The 19,289-nt window shown below is 37.5% G+C and overlaps 1 protein-coding gene across 15 annotated transcripts in view; it reads left to right on the top strand.

The window, feature by feature from the left end:
* Window positions 1–19,289, top strand: part of DTNB (dystrobrevin beta) — a 278,523-nt gene that overhangs the window by 124,975 nt on the left and 134,259 nt on the right. For 14 of the 15 annotated variants that reach the window (XM_053587758.1, XM_053587753.1, XM_053587759.1 and 11 more), the window contains one exon: window positions 11,729–11,853. In XM_053587758.1, the coding sequence (XP_053443733.1) occupies window positions 11,729–11,853 (125 nt within the window). Of the gene's footprint in view, window positions 1–11,728; window positions 11,854–18,294; window positions 18,509–19,289 lie in introns of those variants that run through there. The other variant, XM_053587761.1, reaches the window with a different exon arrangement.

Below are 19,289 nucleotides of genomic sequence, written 5' to 3'. Positions count from 1 at the left end.
TACAATGTGAACCTATGAAATGTGAAATATCAAGAGCTTCTCTGTACCCCAGGAAGTAGAGCAATCAGAAGGAAAGCTTAGATGTAGGTACATATGATTTCCTCAGAGAACCAAAAATAGACTTTCATGCATAATACGAGAAGTGGAAATTATAAAACAATAAATAGGTAGCAGCGAAAATGAAAAATGTAGTTAAAATGAACTTACACAGGATAAGCTGCATAGCAAAGTAGATGTAGCTGAAGAACAGTGAATGAACTGAAAGTTCAGGGTGAGAAGAAAAAGTTGGAAAAACTCTTCAGACATTGGCCTTGGCAAAGAATTTATGAAGAAGCTCCCAGAGGCAATCACAACAACAACAAAAATTAACAAATGGGACCTGATTAAGGTGAAAAGCTTCTGCACAGCCAAGGAAACAATCAGTAGAGTGAATAGACAACCTGCAGAAGGAGAGAAAATGTTTGCAGGCTGTACAACAGATAGAGGGCTGATAACCAGAATCTGTAATGAACTCAAGCATGTCAGCAAGAAAAAAATCAACCCCATAAAAAAGGGGGCAAAAGACGTGAACAGAAGCTTTTCAAAAGAAGATAGCCTAAAGGCTGGAAACGTGGAAAAATGCTCAGTGTCTCTTATCAGGGAGATGCAAATCAAAACCACAACGAAGTACCTGACTCCTTGGAATGGCTTTTGTGAAAAAGTCCCAAGGCAGCATGTGTTGGTGTGGATGTGGGGAGAGAGGAGCACTTATACATTGTTGACAGGACTGCACACTAGTACAACCAACTATGGAAAGTAGTACGGAAATACAACTAAAAGGAGACCTACCATTTGATCCAGCAGTCCCACTACTGGGTATTTACCCAAAGGAAAAAAAAGTAATTTTGTCAAAAAGACGTGTACTCAAATGTTCTTTGTGGCACAGTTCACACTTGCAAAGATGTGGAAGCGTGAACCTAAATGCCCATTGATACCCGAATGGATTAGTAAAATGTGGTGTACATGTATCATTGGGTACTACTTAACCATAAAAGAAATGGTGAATTAATATGTTTTGTAATAATTTGGGTGGAACTGGAGACCATTCTTCTAAGTGAAGTTTCACAAGAATGGAAAAACAACCACCACATGTACTCAATATTAAATTGGAACTAATTAATCAGTGCCCATGTGCACATTTGGTAGTAAAACTCAATGGAAACCAAGCAGGGGGGAGGGGTAAATTTCACACCTATTAGATACAGTGAACACTATCCAGGTGAGGGGACACTTATAACTCTGATTTAAACTGAACAAAAGACAATTCATGTAGCCAAAATATTTGTAGTCCTGTAATAATCTGGAAAAAAAAAAATAGAGAAGCTTCCTGACTTGTCTGAGGGTTTGACAGGCTTTGCACCAAGGATCCTCCACTGGGGGTTACTCTTCTGCCTGGATCCCCTCCTGTCTTGGAGCTCAGGATGTTGTACTCAGAGGAATTGAAGTGAAAATGACAGAAATGGCCTCAAAGGCACCAATCCTGAGCTTTTTCCATTAGGCTGTGAAGCTCCCAAGTGTCAGGGCCTATCAGCATATACCCTGCGCTGAAGATTGTGATGTGCGAGGAGTTAGTATGGGGATGATTGAAAATACAGTGAACTGAGCTCAAGAAGAATGAATGTTGGGCGGCGCCTGTGGCTCAATGAGTAGGGCGCCGGTCCCATATGCCGGAGGTGGCAGGTTCAAACCCAGCCCCGGCCAAAAAAAAAACCACAAAAAAAAAAAAAAGAAGAATGAATGTTTTTGTGGAATATCTTAGGAGAAGAAGTCTCACCCTTGGCACAGGAGCACGCGCAGCAGTCACAGCTGAAGTCACCTCCTGCTCCTCACCTTGGAGTCTGCCCCTCAGATGGGAATTCTGTGTACCCACCCCTGATTCACTGATGTGACCCCCTAGTGTGGTACTTGGCATCCCCCACTGGGCCTGGGTGTCTCATTCTAACTCATTAGGATGCTTCACTATCCCCGGCTGTCTCTCCCAATCACTCTGTGTTCTTTCTCTGAATAATTTTACTTGTTGAGAGGCTGTGTTGTACCATGGAAAGAGAAAACAGGCCTAGTTATATGACCTTCAGTTTCTGCACTGAGTTTTAATACCTGCACCTGTATGATAGAGACTGTCAACATTTAAGTCATACAGCTATTATGAGGATTAAATGAGACTGTGTACTTGTGACAAGCATCTGTCAAGTCCCTGACAGTAAGTTCTCCATAAGTGTTACTTTCACCTAACAACAAAAAAGCAGCTACTAGAAGAGTTGACTCTGAGTATAATTGCTAAAAGAGGAAAATAAAATGAGAAAAGTAAAACAAACCTTAAAAGGACAAAAAAGGAAAAAATGAAACAAATAATGGCATAATGTGCTGTAATAATGAATATAAATATATTAGCAAGCAGTAAATGAACTAAATTTTCCAGATAAGAAGCAGCTGTCAAACGAATGTTTTTAAAAATCTGGCTCTGGGTTGTTTACAAAAGGCAGCAAAAAAATAAGGACACAGAAAAGTTGAAAGTTAAGCATAAGAAAAAGACATACCAGGCAAAGTACTAATCAAAAGAAGTTTGTTGAAACTATATTAATCTTAGAAAAAGTGTTTCAATTTTTTTTTTTGAGACAGACTCTCACTTTATCGCCCTCAGTAGAGTGCTGTGGTGTCACAGCTCACAGCAACCTCCAACTCCTGGGCTTAGGTGATTCTCTTGCCTCAGCCTCCTGAGTAGCTGGGACTACAGGCGCCCTCCACAACGCCCGTCTATTTTTTTGTTGCAGTTTGGCCGGGGCCGAGTTCAAACCCACCACCCTCCGTATATGGGGCTGGTGCCCTACCCACGGAGCCACAGGCACCGCCCTCAAGGCAAAAATCTTTACCAGAGAGGTTAGAATGATAAATCTTATATAATGTATATATGATCACAATTTAAAAATCTTTATCAGAGATAGAATTTACCAAAGATAAAAAAATGAAATTAACATTTGTATACTAATATGCATCTATTAATGCAGCTATAAGGTATATAAATTAAAAGTTAATAGCACAATAAGAAATTGTGAAATACATTATCAGAATTGGTAATTTTAAACATCCCTCTGTCAACAATTGTTAGAATTATTAGGGCAGCACCTGTGGCTCAAAGGAGTAGGGCGTCGGCCCCATATGCCGGAGATGGCGGGTTCAAACCCAGCCCTGGCCAAAAACTGCAAAAAAAAAGCAAAAAGTGAAGAATTTATAAAATATCAATGTATCCATCAATTAATGATTGCACAAACACACAAAAATTGACCACATGAAGTTAGCCTCAAAATGAATTAGTATCATGTAGACTGTATTCCCTGAGAAATCAATAACAAAAAGATAAGGAAACCATACATTTGATTATTAAAAGCCTAGTTGAGGGCTCAGCGCCTGTGGCTCAAGCGGCTAAGGCGCCAGCCACATATACCTGAGCTGGGGGGTTCAAATACAGCCCAGGCCCACCAAACAAGAATGACGGCTGCAACCAAAAAATAGCTGGGTGTTGTGGCGGGCGCCTGTAGTCCCAGCTACTTGGGAGGTGGAGGCAGGAGAATCACTTGAGCCCAGGAGTTGGAGGTTGCTGTGAGCTGTGATGCCAGGGCACCCTACCCAGGGAAACAGCTTGAGGCTCTGTCTCAGAAAAAAAAAAAAGCCTAGTTGAGGCTTGGCGCCTGTGGTTCAAACAGCTAAGGCACCAGCCACATACACCTGAGCTAGCAGGTTCAAATCTAGCCCAGGCTCGCCAAACAACAATGACGGCTGCAACCAAAAAATAGCTGGGTGTTGTGGCAGGCGCCTGTAGTCCCAGCTACTTGGGAGGCGGAGGTAGGAGAATCGAGCTTGAGCCCAGGAGTTGGAGGTTGCTGTGAGCTGTGATGCCACGGTGCTCTACCCAGGCGACAGCTCGAGGCTCTGTCTCAAAAAATAAATAAAAGCCTAATTGAAATGAATAAATTCCTAAAACAACATTGCTTACCCAAACTGATTCAAGATGGAATAAAAAACAAACAAATAAGAGAGTAGTAGCATAATTATAAAAGCAGTTGGATTAGCTCACTATCTTTACACAGAGCAAACAACCAGGCCTGAATGACTGCGTAAATTTCAAATGAAAGAATGATTGCAGTATATACAAAATTTCTCAGATTCTAGAAAATATAATGAGCCTTACCAATTTCATTTTTGAGACTAGGATAACCTTACAAAGTCAGCAAGAAAAGAATAATTACGAGCCATTCTCACTCACAAATGTAAATGAAAACCTAAAAATAATAATGAAAAACTTAATCCAGCAGGGTTTAGGAAAGATAATACATCACGACAACACTGGTTTTATTTCAGCAACTGAGGATGTATTATTATAATTTACCATATTTGCAAATTGATGGATTAAATTCATAATCTCCAAAGACTCAAAATACTTACTAAAGCTTAACATCCATTGATTATTTATTTTTTCTTATACAACTTCCATTTTTCCCAATGACCACTTTTTTAAACAATTATTTTTAATCATTATGGGTATATACCAGGGACAGGGTATTGTATTTATCGGGTACAGGTGATGTTTTGATTCAGGCGTACAATGTGAATTAATCAAAGCAATTAGGGTAGCATGTCAGGCATTTACCATTTCTTTGTGTCAGGAATATTCCAATTCTATACTTTTAGTTGGTATTTTTTTTTTTTTTTCCTGAGACAGAATTTCACTCTGTTAACCTGGGTAGAGTGTTGTGACATTATAGCTCACAGCAACCTCGAACTCTGGGCTCAAGCAATCCTCTGGCCTCGGCTTTTAATTTTTAGCAGAGATGGGGTCTTGCTCTTGCTCAGGCTGGTCTCGAACTTAAAGGCTTAAGCAATCTGTCTGCCTCAGCCTCTAAAAGTGCTAGTGTTAAGCAGGCCCAGACCAGGCTCGAACCCTGGTATGCAGGGCTGGTGCTCCAACCTCTGTGCGCCCAGCCTATACTTTTAGTTATTTTCAAGTATACCCTAACTTATTTTTTATTATAGTCGTACCTTGTTGGGCTATCAAATATTATTCACTCTATCTCACTTTATTTTTCCACCCACTCCTTGCTACCCTTCCCTGCCTCTGAAAAACATCATTCTACTCTGACTATATCCATGAGATTAATTGTTTTTAATTTTTATCTCTCCCATATGAATAAGAATGTTCTAGATTAGTCTTTCTGTGCTTGGCTTATTTCACTTAACATAGGTTCTCAGGTTCTATTAATGTTGCAGAATTTCATTATTTTTCATGGGTATATATAGTATCTATCCCATCATGTCTCTGTACCACTATTTCTTTATTCACTTACCCTTTATGGACCCATAGGTTGATTCCTTATCTATGAAAGTACTAAAAGGAACACTGGGGAAAGGCTTGATAATTTAAACACACAGACACAAAACAACAACAAAAATCTCCAGAATACTGTAGTGATCTATGAGAAAAAGTAACTCCCTTCGCCTAATATAGGGTATTTAGAAAATCTGATGGCATCCCTTATGTTTACTGGTGAAATGTTGAAAGTACTGGTTTAAAGATAGAAAATAAAACAAGGAGATTTGCTTTTGTGACTTTTATTCAACGTTTTATGGGCAATCCTAAGCAGCATTTAAAACAAGGAAAAGAAATAAAAGATGTTTGAATTGAAAGGAAACAGTATTACTTGAAAATGACTGTCAATGTAGAAAGTCTGAAAGAATCACTGGATAAATGATTAGAATTAAGAGAGCAGGGGCTCTGTGCCTGTGGCTCAAGCGGCCAGGACACCAGCCACATACACCTGAGCTGGTAGGTTTGAATCCAGCCCGGGCCCTCGTGATGGCTGCAACCAAAAAATAGCCGGGCATTGTGGCGGGTGCCTGTGGTCCCAGCAGCTTGGGTGGCAGAGGCAGGAGAATCGTTTGAGCCCAGGAGTTGGAGGTTGCTGTGAGCTGTGATGCCATGGCACTCTACCCAGGGTGACAACTTGAGGCTCTGTCTCAAAAAAAGAAGAAAAAGCAGGGCAAGAAAAGTAAAAATAGATAAATTAGACTATATCAAAATTCAAAATGTTTGTGTATTAAAGGGTACAATCGAAAGAGTGAAAAGGCAACCTATGCAATGGTAGAAAATATGTGCAAATCATATATCTGATAAGCAGTTCATATCTAGAATACATAAAGAACTACAACTCAACAAAAAAGCCTCAAACAACCCAACTGAAAAATGAACAAAGGACTTTTCTCCAAAGATGGTATACAGATGGCAAACATATGAAAAGATGATCAAAATCATCAATCATTAGGGAATGCAAATCAAATCCACAAGGAACTCGGACCCACTGCAATGGCTACTATTAAAAAATTGCAAAGTAAATGTTGGTGAGGATGTGGAGAAATTACAACCCTTGTGAACTTTGGAGGAATGTAAAATGGCGCAACCTTTATGGAAAATAATATGGCAGTTCCCCCAAATTAAAAATCTAACTATTAATATGATCCAGCAATCCCATTTCTTGGTATACAGCAAAAAAAAAAAAAAAAGCAAGATCTCGAAGAGATTATTTGCACACCTGTGTTCATAAAAACACTAGGGCCAAGAGGCAGAAGCAACACAGAAATTCATCAGTGGTTGCCAGGGGCTGGGAGGGGGGGTGGTAGTGGTGGTGGTGCCAAGGGCAGTTGTTTAATGAGTATATAATTTTCGTTCTGCAAGATGAAAACGTTCTGGGGATTAGTTGCACAGCAATATGAATACACTTTACTGAACTGTACATTGACATATGATTGAGATGGTAAGTTTTATGTGCATGTTACCACAACTGAAGAAAAAGCAGGGTTGGTGGATACAAACATCTATTTATAACTCAGAATAAATAATAGATGCATAGATACTTTATGGAGAAGAATTTAAAACTTTATTGAAAGAAATTAAAGAAGGTTTAAATGTGTGGGAAAATGAACACATTTGTAGAAAGGAGTGTTTGGTATGTAAAGAGGTCAGTTCTCTCCACAATTACCTATGCATTTGATCAGTTCCCATTGAAATCCCGACAGGATTTTTTTGTGGGAAATGATAAATGATTCTAAAATTTAGGTGGAAGTGCAAAGGGCCAAGAACAATGATAATATTCCTAAAGAAAGACATAAGTTTGGGGCACTTGCCCTGCTTAAACAGGTAAGAGGAAGCTATACTAATTAAATCTCTAATATTGTTACACGGATAGAAATAGAATACCTAGCAAGAAACAGTGGACAATTGATTAAATGATTCTTAGACAAGTGATTATCCATAGAAGATAAAATTGAGTTCTTCCCTCATACTAATAAAAAAATATCAGTTATAAGTAGATTCAAACTTAAATATGAAAGGTAAGAACTATAAAACTTTAGAATATAAGGTAGAGGAATGTATTTATGACCTCAGGAAGAGAAATATTTCTAAAGATGCAAAAAGCACAAAATACTGCTAAATTGGGACTACCAGTATTAAAGATGTTCATCAAAAACATAAAAGAATGAGAAATAAGCCTCAACATAGGAGTTGTAAGATGTAACTTTCCTAGGGTTAAAATACTTTTAAAATCTTACAAATCAGTAAGAAAAAGACAATCCAGTGCAACCCTATAGCAAAGACAGGAACAGGCATTTCACAGAACACATATGACTCATAAACTTAAAAAAAGATGCTCAACCTTTTTAATAACTGGGGAATTATAAGTTAAAACCACAAAATAATTTATCACTGACCAGCTTGGCAAATGTTAATATGTCAGGCACTAAAAAGGGTTGGCTAGAATGTGGAGTTTAAGGAACTTTCTCACAAACTCATGGGACTGGAAATTGGTGAAACCACTTCGTATAAACAGTGCTTAGTGAAAATGAATGTGCATAACCCTATGACCAAATAATTCCACTCTTACGAAATTCCAACACATGGCCACTAAGAGACATGGGCAGGAAAGTTATGGCAGCATTGTGAATGAGGCAGAAACGGAAACAACCCAAATGTTTATCAGCAGCAAAACGGATATATAAATTATGATGTAACTGAGCAATGAAACACCATCAAGCAGTGAAATAAATGAGTGAATTCAAAGTACAGGCATCAGCGGGGATGAGTTGTAACAAAACTTCTAGTGAAAAGAACAAGCTGCAGAAGAATAAATATATGTAGGTCTGTGTAGGTTTTAAACATATCCAAATAATGTATTATTAATACATAATTGCTAAATTAAGAAAATCAAGGAAATGATTAATGCAAAATCCAGGACAGTGATCATTAGGAGAGGAGGAGGCACAATGGGGGTGGGATAGATATATATAGCATTAGGATAAGGGCCCTCAGGGAAGCTTTGGAGTGGCTGTAAAGTTCTATCTAGTTCTCGGGCAGAATAATGGGTAGATGGGTATTTTAAAACTTTTTAAATTGTACATATACATTTTATATCCTTGTATATTTAAAAAATATAACCTGTAGTATTTTTAGGAAATGGTAGGAAATGTTTTGAGATTAGTTAAAAGTGGATTAAGATATTGAAAATTCAGAAAGATTGGAAATTATTTCCTAAGAGTATTTGGGTAAGATATGATTTTCTAAGCTAAGCCTTCTCCAATATGTCAGTTTTAGAGTCCAAGTTAGAGGGAAGTACAGGGATCCCAAAGAGCATCTCTGGCAAAGTAGCTTAAGAAGAGTAGAAGACGCCAGTTCCCACACCGGGACTGCTGCTCTTCCTGTGTTACCCCTTCATCTCCTTAGGTGTTTAGTCATTGACTCCCAAGTCCAGGGCCTGGTCCTGGGGGCTGAGTAGACAGAAGAGATGATATCTGTCTTGGCACTTACTACATTTTTACATTTTTCAAAGTTACACTTAGAGACTTTTTTTTTTGTAGAGACAGAGTCTCACTTTATGGCCCTCGGTAGAGTGCCGTGGCCTCACACAGCTCACAGCAACCTCCAAGTCCTGGGCTTAAGCAATTGTCTTGCCTCAGCCTCCCGAGTAGCTGGGACTACAGATGCCCGCCACAACGCCCGGCTATTTTTTGGTTGCAGTTTGGCCGGTGCCGGTTTTGAACCCGCCACCCTCGGTATATGGGGCCAGCGCCTTACCGACTGAGCCACAGGCACTGCCCCTTAGAGACTTTGTTAGTATTACCCTCCTAAACTAACCCTTTATCAAAATTCACTTCCAGTCGATGTCATAATTCCTCTATGAAATCTTTTTTGTAACACAACTTACTTATATGTTTAAACAACTGAATTCAATGGATAGCTTTAAGATTTTCAGGGCAATATCCTTTTTGGTTTAACTTTAGTTAATAGTCCAATTTTTGTATGTATTTATTACAATTGTTTTTCCTGTCCATACAAATTGAACTTCTCTTTATGTGCTTTAATTATTTAGAATTAACCTCGATGTCAGTTTGATTGGTTTTTACCTTTCTGTATGTGTTTTTGAGGCTTGAAATTGGATCAAATCTTAAATCTAAACTTTGAATTAAAACAGCATTTTCAAGAGCGTCACAAACATACTGCTGAAGAATATTAGGTAGGACAAAGGCAAACCTTTTTAATTTAATGGTCATGTAGTTACTTTAATATTATTATAAAATATATGCATGAAACTGATTTCTTTCTTTTTTTTTTTTAATATGGAATGCTTCATGAATTTGCATGTCATCCTTGCACAGGGTCCATGCATCTTTTCTTTCTTTTTTAATAGACAGAGTCTCACTCTGTCCCCCTCAGTAGAGTGCTATAGCATCACAGCTCACAGCAACCTCCAGTTCTTGGCTTAGGCAATTCTCTTGCCTCAGCCTCCCGAGTAGTGGGACTATAGGCACCCACCACAACACCTGGCTATTTTTTGTTGCAGTTTGGCTGGGGCTGGTTTCGAACCTGCTGTCGCCCTACTCACTGAGCCATAGGCGCTGCCCGAAACCTGTGATTTCATGGTTATTATTGCTTCTGATGGAGCCAAAGTAGTGTGTACGATAATCCATTTCACATAGATCGCATGAATTAATGGATTACAGATGTAGCGTTTAGTTATGAAAATGAATTACTATTCTCTTTGATGTCTTCTCTTATAATTCTCAAAAAATGAAGTTTATGTGGTTTGGTTAAGAAAAAGCAATCTAGAAAATTCATCTAGCCAAATACTTTGTTCAAATGCATATTCTATTATAGAATAGGTTCTGGAAATAAAAAGACAAATGAGATGTAGCTCCTACTCTGTAGTGACGTAGGGGCACTTGCAAGCAGACTTGGGAGATGAGCAGAAAAATTACAGAAAGGTATCGTTGGGAAAAGGAGACCTGGGAAAGGCACTTGGCAAGGTATGGAGACCTAACGGAACTCTGTGTATTGGGTTAACCGTGAGCAGCTCATCACTTACGCAGGTGGAAGGAAAGAGCAGCAGGAGCCAGGTGGGGAAGCTCTTGTATGAAAAGGAAGGCATTTGTTTAGATCTCATTCTGGGAGTGATTATCAATGTTTGAAAGATTTTAAGAAGAATGACATGATCTCTGGGGGCAGTGCTGAAGGTGGATTAGAGGGGAAGAATCAGAGTCACATTACAGCTAGTTATTGAACAGAGGGAAAATGGAAAGAAGTTAGGGGAGAAGTTCAGAATTTCCTCTTTGTTTAGGTTTATACGATTTGCGGAAAATTAGGTTACACCTTGACTTTTCCCAGAATTTAATGAGCTGTAAGGGATAGTGGTAGGTGATTTGGAGCCAATATGTAAGGTTTCTGAAAAAATTGTGTTATTCAGTCTTACAAACAAACATTAATTAACTTTAGCTATATGGTCTTAAAGGCAAACAGAGTTTTGTTTATTTTGTGTAAAAATTCTATAGCAAGCATCATATAAAAGTCAAGCAGAGATGTGGTGTTGATGAGGCACATAGCTGCAAACAAGTTTTATTTTCCAATTAAAGTGGCACATATGGTAATAAACTGCAGAGATCGTAGAATAAAACATTTAAACTTTTTTGCTGCCAAGAAAATTTCAGACAGCAGAGTTATTTAAAGGGAATTGTGTGGACATTTTATTTTCTATATAAAAGCTTCCTTTAAATATGGGTTTTGGAAGTGAATGCTCCACATAACTTAATTTTGGCGTATTGTTTGCTTTAGTGCATATTTACTATTAAATCTTAGACTTAGTAGTCTTTAGATTGGGTGTGTATTAATCTACCTTCCAAAGAAATGCACTGGTATGCCATTTTATTTTTGTACTTTTAGTGTAGCATAATATATTATGCCTCATATTCATTTGGGAATATCCTCACACTGGGGATGTAGCTTAACTAATTTGCAAACATCCATAACGTATGTGTTCAAGCCTTTTAGTATTGTAGCCCATCAGAAAGCTGTGACTCTGATTGAGGAATTAACTTTAACATCTTACCAGAAGCATCAAAAAGGGTAGTTCATGCAAAGAGTACATAGAGGTGTCCAGAAAGGAAGTTAACATTACTTGATAATGTGACTTTGTAATAGGAACTGCAGAAATGAAGGGACCAAAATGACCTTGAGACAACTGCAGGTTCCTTTCTGCAAGACCCAATAATAACTGACTCTTACGAAACTTGGTTTGTATTTGAGAAGATGTTTTCTACACTTGTCATCACATTCTTTTGAAGAATTAATTCCTTATTTTCTACTTTGACACAGAAATCCCCTGCAAAGAAGCTGAGCCATGCAATTAGTAAATCTTTGGGATGTGTACCCACGAGGGAGCCCCCGCATCCTGTTTTTCCTGAGCAACCAGAGAAACCACTTGACCTTGCACATATAGTGTAAGTATAAACCTAGGTGTGGCTCCTACTAAAATGGGGGCCTTTGAATCAAAACCAGGTATCACCAAAAATGAAGGTGTAATTTTCTGGGTTTATTTTTGTTGTTTGTTTTTTGAGACAGAGTTTCACTTTGTCACCCTGGGTAGATTGCCGTGGTGTCATAGCTCACAACAACCTCCAACTCTGGGGCTCAAGCAATTCTCTTTCCTCAGCCTCCCAAGTAGCTGGGACTACAGGCTCCCGCCACAACTCCCAGCTATTTTTCTTGCTGTGGCTCAGGGCAGTCTAGACCTGGTGAGCGCAGGCAATCCACCCGCCTCGGCCTCCCAGAACTTTCTGGTTTTTAATGTGCCTTTTGGGGAACTTAGACTTCAAGCTTCCCTCTCTTTAAATTGCCATAAATATCTGCATAGAAACTTGGCTCCCAATTCCTGAAGTGTAACTAATGTAGTTGTCTGTAGAAGCTTGAGTCCATTGAGGAGTGATTTTTGTGCAAGTTTTAGCTGGATTGCCTTTTGTTGCTTTTATGTTCTTGCCTTAAATCAGTGGTAGAGATCATTTCTTCTGTACAGTGATAATACTCTTAGAGACTTGAATTAATTTAGACAACATGGAAATGAAATCAACTTAATTTGCTCCTTCATAGGGAAAGAAAATCAGGAAACACAAGACTATATTTTACAAACAAAACTAGAGTTATGTATGTATATGTGTGTGTGTGTATATATATATATATTTGGTTGAGTATTCATGCTAAATAAAGCAAAAGTAAAGGGGGAACAATTAGAGCAATAGAGAAAGAGGGAAAGAAACAGTGAAGGGTAAGATTCAGGCTCTCACCTGATTTCTTCATTCTGAATTGAATGATGATACTAAGTTTGTTCTGGTGGATAAAGTTGGTAGGCCTGTGGCTCATTAGTCTTAATCACGTGTTTATTTTTCTGTTGGAGTGGACATACATTTTCTTTTACTTAGCTGTTAGAAGGTAGTTTGACTAAATGAGCTCTTGGGAATCTTGATCTTTTCTTTTTTATTTCCGTTATTTAAAACTGTTTTATATTTATTAAAATAATACATGCATATGGATTAAAAATTCAGTTATACAGGCTCAGTGCCCATAGCACAGTGGTTATGGTACCAGCCATATATACTGAGGATGGCAGGTTTGAACCTGGCCCGGGCCAACTAAACAACAATGACAACTGCAACAAAAAATAGCCGGGTGTACTGGCAGGCGCCTATAGTCCCAGCTACTTGGGAAGCTGAGGCAAGAGAATGGTTTAAGCCCAAGAGTTTAAGATTGCTATGAGCTGTGATGCCACGGCACTCTACTGAAGGCAACAAAATGAGACTCTGTCTCAAAAAAAGAAAAAAAAAATTCATTTATACGGAGTAGCTTATAATGAACACCCTCCCACATTTCACGATCCTTTGGGTTTACTATTAGTTACTAATAATCTATGAGTAGTTACCTTTGTGTTTCTAAATATGTGTAGAGTGCCATTTCTTGACTTAGAAGTTTTAGACATTATTGAATTCCTTTTGTAGTGTAAAGAATCAACTTCATTTATAACTCTATATACTAACCTATCCCAGTTTTTCATAATCATATCTCCATTTTTTAATTGTTTACCTTTGTAATTTTAAATACAATTCTTAACTACTTGTTATAATGTCTTTCCACTTCAGCTGGATAAACTGAGAAAATCAGTACCTTCTGCTAGCCTCCTGACTTCTGCCATCTATGCTATAACTTTTGTATTGTCAAAACTGATAATATTTCTGTTATCTTCTATGACCGTCCACAGGTCTTCTGAGATTTGTTAGGGTTTACATCTAGAAGTTGAAAACCAAATACTAGCATTTATGGTTAGTATCATTCATTACACAAATGGGGTGCTGTGATTCCGTGTGTTCTTTTGTGTTGTTCAGTGTTCCAGTCCCTGGGCAGGTACTATCGCACAGGGGCTCACCCGGGTCTTCTCCTTACATACCACTGATGGCTCAAAATCATGCTGTTGATTTTCTGACGGGGGTGAATTCCTTGTACATTTTTGGTTGTTATTGTTGTTTTTTCTTCAGTTTCTCATTACTTTCTTCTTGTTGGGAGAAAATATACTCCCCCCCACCACACACGGTGTTCTGTAGTACCATTATCTATTGCTTATAATCCAGTTTTTTGTTGTCAAATTTGTTAACCTTTTCTGTTTTTGGTTAGTGTTTTTTATGTTGTACTAAAGAAAGTCTATGCCTACCTCGATGTGATGTGGTTTTTTCTCGTTTGTTCTTTTCTTTAAGTTTTGAAGATGTCCCTTTTATGCATGTTTTTAATTCATCTGAAATGGATTTTTGTGTGTGGTGTGATGTAGAACATCCCGTTCTCTCTCTCTTCCTCCTCTCCTCCCATCCTGATTTGTATGATAACTTGTCTCAGGACCATTTACTGAATCATTTCCCTACTGACCTATAGCATTGAAAGCATTGTCAAAAATGAAGTTTCCAAATATGCTCTGGCTGGTTTCTGGGCTCGCTCTTCTGTTCCTTTGGTCAACTTTTTCTATCCCTATGCCAGTATCAGACTATACATATTAATTACTTGAAGAGATTAATCTTTTTCAGGATTATCATTTATTTACTCTTTCATATAAATTTTAGAGTCAACTTATGGAGCACTGCATAAAATTTTATTAAGGTTTTTGACGGGAGATTCATTGAATGTAAAGATTAAATTGGAGAAAATTGACTTCTTTCCAATATTAAATCACCCATTCTATGAATGTGTTTTGTCTTTGTGTTGATATAAATACCCTTTTAGGCCTTTAAATAAAGTTTTATGACATTTCCCCAGAAAAGTCTTGTGTGTACCTGCATTAGATTAATTCTTGTATACTTTACATTTGTTGTTGCTCTCACAAATGGTAGCTTTTTCCCTACACCTTTTTTGAGATATAATTTACATGCAATAAAATGCACTTAAAGTGTACAACTTGATGGATTTTTGTAAATGTATACTATCATGCAAATGAAATTTTTTTTAGTTCTATTTCTTAATAGTTTGTTAGTGGTGTCTGGAAATGCAGTTTTTTGTAATTTAGTACATTATATGGCCATCTTGCTTAAATTGCTCCTTAATTCTGATAATTCATACTCAATTCCTTTTGGATTTTCTGTAAATAATTGTATAACGCCAATAATGACATTTTTGTTTCTTCTATGCTTTTAAAAAAATAATCATTCTTGGGGTCTCGGTGTGTGACATACCTTTTCGGAGCAAGACACAATTATAAGAGGGACTTTACCTAACAAATGCAATCAGTGTAACCTGGTATCATGTACCCTCAATGAATCCCCAACAATAAAAAAAAAATTAATCATATTTTTTGGGGGTCTTACTAGACTGGCTAGCATTTCCAGTGCCGTCTTGAATGGAAGTGGTTTAGTAGGGATTCTTGTGCTATTACTAATCCCAAAGAGAATGCTTTCAGCCTTCACTTAGTATGGTATTTGATGTAGGTTTTATAGGAGGTGTTTATCTGGTTAAAAAGATTCCCTTTCATTCTTAGTTTGCAAAAAGTGCCTTCTTTAACTATATGGTTTTCTTTTATTCTTTAATGTATTGAATTACATTGTTTTTTTAAACTACCCTAACCTTGGGCTGCATTTTGTTTGCTAATATTTTCTTTCTTTCTTTTTGTTTTTTTGAGACAGAGTCTCACTTTGTCGCCCTTGGTAGAGTGCTGTGGCGTCACAGCTCACAGCAACCTCAAACTCTTGGGCTTAAGCCATTCTCTTGCCTCAGCCTCCCAAGTAGCTGGGACTATAGGCGCCTGCCACAACACCTGGCTATTTTTTGGTTGTAGTTGTCATTATTGTTTAGCAGGTCCTGGCTGGGCTTGAACCCGCCAGCCTTAGGGTATGTGGCTGGTGCCCTATTCACTGAGCTACAAGTGCCAAGCCATACTAATATTTTCTTCAGATGCTGACTGTGTTTATGAGTAAAATAAGCTTGTAGTTTCCCTTGTTTTGGGGGATCTTTTGTGTGTGTGTGTTTAATTACGAGTTTGCTGTCTTCAAAAAGGACACTGTCTTTTTGAGGACATTTGAGGAATATTCTCTGTTTTTTTGGAAGAACTCATTCAAGATTAGAGTTATTTTCTCTTTAAATTTTTGATAAAACTCAACAATGGTGTTATCTGTGCCTAAAAGTTTTTTGTGGGAAGACTTTTAGCTGTTAATTCCATTTTTTAAAACAATTGAAGACTATTTTTATTTTTTATTTATTTTTGAGTTACTTTGAACATTTTATTTCTGTAGGAATTTGCCAATTTCATCTCTATTTTCAAAGTTATTGCCATAAAGTTCATAATATTTTATTGTAAGTTTGAAGTACACATGTTAATAACCTTTTTTATTTCCACCATCATATATTTAGGGTCTCTCTTTCTCCTTTTTTTTAACCTGACAAATCTTGACTTAGGTTTATTCAATCTATTGGACTTTTCAGAGAACCAACTTCTAGTTTTGATGATCTTTATTGTATGTTTTTACTTCATTTATTTATATCCTTTATTTTTTTCTTTTGTTGTAGCTTCTTTTTTTTTTTTTTGTTTTTTGGGTTTTTTTTTATAATTCTTTTTCTATCTTCTTTAAAGGCATGATTAGCTACTCATTTCAGGTTTTGTTGTTTTGGGTTTTTTCTTTGTATGTGGGTTTAAGCATTTCAGGTTACAAATTTCTCTGAACCCTGCCTGGGTAGTGTCCAGATTTTGTTATGTAGTATCTTTTTAATTGTTTGTTCCTAAGTTCTTTCCAAGTTCTAGTATGACTTACTTGAGAAATATATCCAGACATATGGAGGTTTTCTTATTAATTTCTAACTTAATTTCATTTTGATTTGAAAAATGCTCTGTATTAATAAATCCTTTGTTTTTATTGTCTAGTGCATGATCGAGTTTTTATTATGTTTCATGTAAGCTTGAAAACAAGATTTTTTCTATGCATGTTGTAATCATGTCTTCTCTAGTCTACTTGTTCCAAACTATGCATACTTCACAAGGACAGTAAAAATTTATTCTTTTTTTTTTTTTTTTTTTTTTTTTTTGAGACAGAGCCTCAAGTTGTCACCCTGGGTAGAGTGTTGTGGCATTACAGCTCACAGCAACCTCTTAACTCCTGGGCTCAAGCAATCCTCCTGCCTCTGCCTCCCAAGTAGCTGGGATTACAGGCACCTGCCACAATGCCCGGCTATTTTTTGGTTGCAGCCATCATTGTTGTTTGGCAGGCCTGGGCTAGATTTGAACCTGCCAGCTCCTCAGGTGTATGTGGCTGGCGCCGGGCCTAAAATTTATTCTTATACTGTGACTCCTTTTATTCCTAATAATTTTGTTTTCAAGTCTTTTATCTGCCAGTAACATCTTTCAGTATCTTTTGCTAGGGATGTGCCTGGTGTAACTTTTCCCACATTTCCATATGTCTCTTAAAAAAATAAGAAATACACACACACACACACACACACATATACATATACACATGCTTTTACTTTCAACTTGTGTCTTTAGGTTATGGTTATATTCCTTATAACTTATAACCTGGATTTTTAAAATCTAACCTGACAGTTTGTCTTTTAACAGGCAAATTTGGTCATTTACACGTGTTAGAATATTATCATAATTATGGCTATAATTAAAATTGATTTATATTATTATAATTATTAAAAGTATTGCTATGATATCTATACTTTTTCTACCATTTTTAAAAATTTGAGATGGGCCACAGTATAGTGATATGATGGTAACTCACTACAACCTCAAACTCCTAGGCTCAAGTGATCATCTTGCCTTAGCCTCCCAAGTAACTGAGCCTACAGGCATGTACCTCTACAACCAGCTAATTTTATCAACTTTTTTGTAGAGATGAAGTCTTACTGTGTTGCTCAGGCTGGTCTCGAACCCCAGGTCTCAAAAATGATTATTCCTGCCTTGGCCTCCCAAAGTGCTAGGATTATAGATGTGAGCCCCTGTGCCTGGTGTCTACCATTTTATTTTATGCTGTTTATCATATATTGTTTGAATTTCCCCTTTATTCACATATCCTACTAAAGTCACCCTTTGCCCCCGGAGATAATCATTCCTATGTGCTTGTTGTGTATCATTCTTGAAAGATAGGTATTTTTTTGTATGTTCCTTTAAAAATATTTACATAAGTGGCACTGTGAATAATATTTTGCCTGTCCTTTCTCCCTGTGGTGGACACACCTGTTGCCTTCAGATCTCTGCCATCAATATAATGTCCTCATGTTTCCCCATAGAGCTGGGTAAGAATTTCTTATATCTAGGACACAGTTGTTGGGTCAAAAGTTACGTGAATCCTGACCAGGAATAGTATGTTAGGGAATCTAGCAGTTTAGTGTAGACTTTGATTAATCTCTTCATTTTCATTCAGGACCCTCACCCTTCCCTTTACTTGGTGTTCCTGAGTTCAGAGGCTTCCTGATCAGTTTGACTAGAGAGTAACCTCTGCCTTCGCACCGGGCCCAGAGAAGAGCAGTCATCTGGCTGTGTGGTGAGGAGTGGGGCCAGAAGAGATGGAAATTTGATGAGAATTTGCTATTTCTTATACAGACTTTCAACCAGTTTCACTTTTAATGCAGCCTCGCACCCTTCTCCCAGAGGTACCAGGTGTCTCTTATTCCTGAGCATTCCTGGTGTTCTGTGGCTCCTCTACCGTCCTCTTAGGGTAAATGTGACCTTAGGCTTCTTCCCTGTTTATCAAAAGAGCCCTTTCCATATTTGTTAATAATTTCTGTTAGAAATTTAAGTGGAAATGCTCTCTGGGACTGAGAGCTAAGAATTAGAACCTGAACTTTTCTTTATTGGTTCTTGTTATATTTACCTTGTCTCTTTTTTAAAAAAACAAAAACAATTATAGATTAGATGAAGTTGTGGTCCCTTCTGGTTTTCTTCTTGATCTAATTACTCTTTCTTTCTCTCTCCCAAGGGGTGGCCACTAACATTTATTTGGTGTCTCTCACTCTGTACATGTGTTCGTACTTTTTCTAGGTGTTTGTGCATCCATACAATCAGATTGGTTAAAGAGGGATGGAGGGAGGGGGTGGGGCCTTAGTGTGTGTCACACTTTATGGGGGCAAGACATGATTGCAAGAGGGACTTTACCTAACAATTGCAATCAGTGTAACTGGCTTATTGTACCCTCAATGAATCCCCAACAATAAAAAAAAAAATAAAAATTATTCTGATAATAATTCTAATAAAGTAAAAAAATAGCAAAAAAAAAAAACTATATATAAATGGTCATGCTCTATATATCCTTCTGTAAGTTTACTACTAGTAAGTAATATGTTTTTGAAATTTATCCAAAATCTCAAATGGTATTTCACTGAAAAATGCGTCACAAGTAATCCATTCTTCAATTGATAG

Source organism: Nycticebus coucang, chromosome 4 (genome assembly GCF_027406575.1).
Source record: "Nycticebus coucang isolate mNycCou1 chromosome 4, mNycCou1.pri, whole genome shotgun sequence".
Taxonomy (NCBI): Eukaryota; Metazoa; Chordata; class Mammalia; order Primates; family Lorisidae; genus Nycticebus; species Nycticebus coucang.
The sequence above is the reverse complement of the archived record's forward strand: the minus strand, read 5'-3'. Positions and strand labels throughout refer to the sequence as shown.